At 22.7% G+C, this 4,276-nt stretch overlaps 1 protein-coding gene across 1 annotated transcript; it reads left to right on the top strand.

Annotated features, from left to right (window-relative positions):
• On the top strand, nucleotides 1–3,942 carry LOC127288680 (motile sperm domain-containing protein 2-like). The gene is made up of 9 exons (XM_051316287.1): nucleotides 1–82; nucleotides 1,243–1,389; nucleotides 1,533–1,710; nucleotides 1,810–2,134; nucleotides 2,341–2,419; nucleotides 2,731–2,837; nucleotides 2,961–3,161; nucleotides 3,438–3,581; nucleotides 3,745–3,942. The coding sequence occupies exons 1-9, from the start codon at nucleotides 1–3 to the stop codon at nucleotides 3,940–3,942; spliced, it is 1,461 nt and encodes a 486-aa protein (XP_051172244.1).
• The last annotated feature ends 334 nt before the right edge of the window (nucleotides 3,943–4,276 follow it).

Below are 4,276 nucleotides of genomic sequence, written 5' to 3'. Positions count from 1 at the left end.
ATGGATAATCAAGCGCAGCTGATTAGCGAATTGCGTGAAAAGTTTTTTAAAAAACTCGACGAAGACGGACCACCAGATTCTAGTGAGAATATATAAATTTATTATTTTATCTTTTTTTTGTTTTTATCACTCGAGAATGTTAAGGAGAATTGAATTTAAAATTTAACTACAATTGCAATTAATTTTTAATTTTCTCTGAATCATCAAACAGTACATGTAATTAATTTTTCACCACAATTATCATTTGCAAGAAATTTAATTTTAAACTTTGTTGTTTTTTTTTTAGAAAAATAATTATATTTCTTAGATAAATTTATTTTTAAATTTATTTTAGTAATTGGTAGAATAAAATCTATTTTTTGGAGTAACAAAACAAATTAACGTATGTACATAACCTTAAAAAGTATGGTTTAAATTTTTCATCTGATATTTTGGAAGAAAATTACATATTTTAAAATTTATGTTAAAGCAGAGTTTTTGTTTTAAATAATTTTTAATTGAAATTATATTTTTTATTTTGAAAAATTGTATGTGTAAACAATGTAAACATAAAAAGAGGTTAGGTAAATAAGTGAGTGAAAACAAATTTAGCCTTTAAATTTACAATATTTGTTAATTATTTAACGTTTTTTAAATTCTTTATTCGTTTTTTGATTTTTTTTTATATTTTTTTTTATTAAAAAACAGATTTTATATTATAAATTTTAGAATGTAAACTTAATTTTGTTCAAAGTCCAAGTGAATGTATCGACGCTAATTACGAAATTTTCTTTCATTATATTTCAATAATTCATATTGTGAAGGTAATCATATGTTTGAAATAATAATTTATAGATATGGTAAATAAATATTTTTCTAAATTTTCTTCATTAAAAAACGAAACAAGCAGCTCAAATATGAAAACTATCAAAAAAACTGTTTTAAAAATTTTTTATTTCTAGAATATCAATAATTTTACATGTAAATGAAGGTGAGAAATTGATTATAGAAATTACATAATTCTAAATTGATTTTGTATTTTTCTTGAATTTATTTTATTTCAAGGTTACTATAGAGTTTTTAAAAATGTCCACTTGGTGTCGAACAAAGATCAAAGCTTGATAAATCGTTGAATAATTAATGGTATAAATCATAAAATTAAACGTCAACGTTAGCTATAGTGAGAATTTAAAGAAATTCAACAATCGAACATTTTTTTGCAATATTTCATTTATTTATAATTCTTTTCTGTTTTTTTTTAAGGTGGTTTTCATCCCGTTGACGTAGCTAAGGTAAAAAATCAAGACGACTGGCTGAGGCGTTTTTTGGAGCATAATGATTTTCGTTTGGATGAATCTTTGAAAATGTTATGGGATACTTGTGAATGGAGAAGAAAATTTGGCACAAATGGTAAATTTAATTTTCTTTTTCACCAAAAAAATTAAAAAAGAAATTTATAATTTATTTTTATTATGTTCAAAAGTGTAATAAAGTTAAAAAAATTAGAAAAAAAATAATGAAATAAGTTATTAATTTTATTTATATTCTTACAGATATCACGTTAGAAAATATAAGAAGAGACTATTTAGAAGATGGTGTTTGTTACAGTTATGGACACGATAAAGATGGAAAAAAATTGTTTATAGTAAAATCGAAATTACATACAAAGGGTTCGAGAGATTTTTCAGAACTTCAAAGATGCGTTGTTTATTGGTTCGAAAGATTAGAAAGGTATTTTTCTTTCTCTTGAGTTATTATGGAAAATTTAATTTTTTTTTTCTACAACAGAAAAGAAAAAGTTTGTATCAAAATTTTATAATTTCTTTTTAGAGAAGGAAATGGAAATCAAATATCGATATTTTTTGATATGGCGGAAGCGGGTCTTTCGAATTTGGATATGGAATTTACAAAATATCTTATAGGCCTTTTTAAATGTTATTATCCACAATTTTTGAATTTAATAATCATCTATGAAATGCCCTGGGTTTTGAATGCGGCGTTTAATATTATAAAATCATGGTTGCCAGCGAAAGCGGTGCCAAAAATTAAATTTGTTAAAAAATCAAATATCAAGGAATATGTGGATTTGAATGTTGCATTAAAATCATGGGGCGGTAAAAGTGAATATATTTTTAAATTTATTCCCGAGGATCAAGTAAATGGCACTGTGACTAATGGAAAAGTCGACAATAATAAAAAGGTCCTATTCTATTATAAAAATATAATTATTTTTTATTTAAATTTTTTCAAAATATTTCATTATAGTTTTCTTAGCTTATATTATTGGAATATTTTCATAAAATAATGTAGTAAATTTAATTATCGAATTTTGTAGTTATAAAAATTGTATTTAAATTTTAGGTTCATTTTGCCGAAAATTCTCCTATGACTGAACAGCCAATGAGTGGTTTTGGAGATCAGACGAAAAATGAAGAAAAGAGTAAGTTTAATGAAATTTTCATTTTATTACATTGTTATTTAACAAAATTTCCATTTCATCGAATTTTCATTTCGTGGAATTTTTATTTAATCGAATTTTCCTGTGGATACAATTTTTCTTTAATCGAATTAATTTTACGTTTTTGTTATATTTTCGACATGAAAATTGCGTTACTTAGATTCTGAAAATAACAAAATGTTGATAAAGAATGTAATTATAGAAACCTTTAAAATTTACTTAATTGTTAATGACAATTTTTTGTTTAAATTTTATTTAAAAATTTATTAATGCTACAAAATTTTGAATTTTAGTGCTGTCAATTGAGCCCGAAGTGTTGGTATTTAATAAAGAAGGAAATGAAGTTGTAGGAACAATTACATTGAAAAATATTACTTCCGATAAATGTTTGTCTTACAAGGTAAAGAAAAACTTCTTTTAACTTTTGTCATTAACTTCTGTTTTTTTTTTTATAATTGAATTATAAATTAATTTGAATAATTAAATTTAAAATTAATTCATTGTTTTAAAAAAATAAATTTAGATAAAAACCACTTCTCCGGAAAAATTTCGTGTACGTCCAAGTACCGGAATATTAATGTCTTCACAACAATGTGTAATTACTGTTGTTTTACAACCTGGTTTTAATTTACGAGGATTATTACACAATGACAGATTTCTCGTTATGTGCCTTCCCATGAAAGATACCCAAATGACAACTCAAGAATTGGCAGAATTTTGGAAGGTTAGTATTTTATTTTTGATTTATAAAATTTATTTCTTATTTTTATATACTAAATTCAAGACAATCTTAAAATTCAATTTATTTATTCAATTTAGCAGTTTATTTGGTCATACGATCGTTTAATTAAATTTTGTTTTAATTACATTTAATTTACCTTGTTAATCTATTTATAAAATGAATTTTGTTTTCTTGGAAAATAAAATTCTTTCCTTTTAAAAAATAAATTGTTTTTCTAAATTATTATAAATAATTTTCTTCGTCTTTTTTTTTATATAGAATGTTGGAAAAGGAGCGGAACAACATCGACTTATTTGCCGCGAAGGAAGTTATGATAATGTTGAAATTTTAAAATCCAACTCCAATTATTCAATATCAAGTGCTTCAATTAATGATCGTTCACTCGATGGACTATTTTCTAAGGTAATAAAAAAAATTAATGAACAATTTATTAGATATATTAAGAGTGACATTTATAAATAAATTAATTACTAATTATTAATTAGTAACTAGATTAAATAATAATTAAGTAAATAATATATTTACAGAGAACATAATTTTAATAAAATTTCAAATTAAATTTTAGATAAATCGCTTAGAAGATCGTCACAACAGGTTGTATAATGAAATAATAGCTTTAAAACGTATGTTATTGATATCGGTTATTTTAATAATTTCTCTGTCAATATGCATTTGTTGCATATTAAGAGTCGATATAACAACTAGTCTTGAACAAGAAAATCATCGATTGTACGATTATGACACGCAGGATGTGCATAATTAGAATTTATCTAATATTATTTAAGTTAAATTTTTTTTATTTTAATGAAGGATTTTTTTTAATTCAGTCGAGCCAAATAATGATCTCTAGATTTTAACTGAGAAAAAAATTATTTTATAATGTACAAAACTATTTAATATTTTTTTTTTTTTTTAAAGACATTCCATATCATTTTAAAGCGATTGTTTTTATTTTATTTTTCTAACAGAAGCTATTTTCTGACTTTGAAAATTTTTAACCTTTACCTATATAATATCTATTGTTAAATGATCAAAAAAATGAGTATAAAATATTTTTTTACACTTTATACTTGATGCTATAAATATTGTAAGAAAAA

This window comes from Leptopilina boulardi, unplaced genomic scaffold, assembly GCF_019393585.1.
Source record: "Leptopilina boulardi isolate dan_hultmark-lab unplaced genomic scaffold, ZJU_Lbou_2.1 LbouV2_392, whole genome shotgun sequence".
NCBI classification, from domain to species: Eukaryota; Metazoa; Arthropoda; class Insecta; order Hymenoptera; family Figitidae; genus Leptopilina; species Leptopilina boulardi.
The sequence above is the reverse complement of the archived record's forward strand: the minus strand, read 5'-3'. Positions and strand labels throughout refer to the sequence as shown.

Excerpts from the sequence above, each read along its gene's own strand:
- LOC127288680 (XM_051316287.1), top strand. The coding sequence starts at position 1 with ATGGATAATCAAGCGCAGCTGATTAGCGAATTGCGTGAAAAGTTTTTT. Across the intron at positions 1,390-1,532 it reads AAGAAAATTTGGCACAAATG|ATATCACGTTAGAAAATATA; the intron begins GTAAATTTAATT and ends ATATTCTTACAG. Across the intron at positions 2,135-2,340 it reads AATTTATTCCCGAGGATCAA|GTTCATTTTGCCGAAAATTC; the intron begins GTAAATGGCACT and ends TTTAAATTTTAG.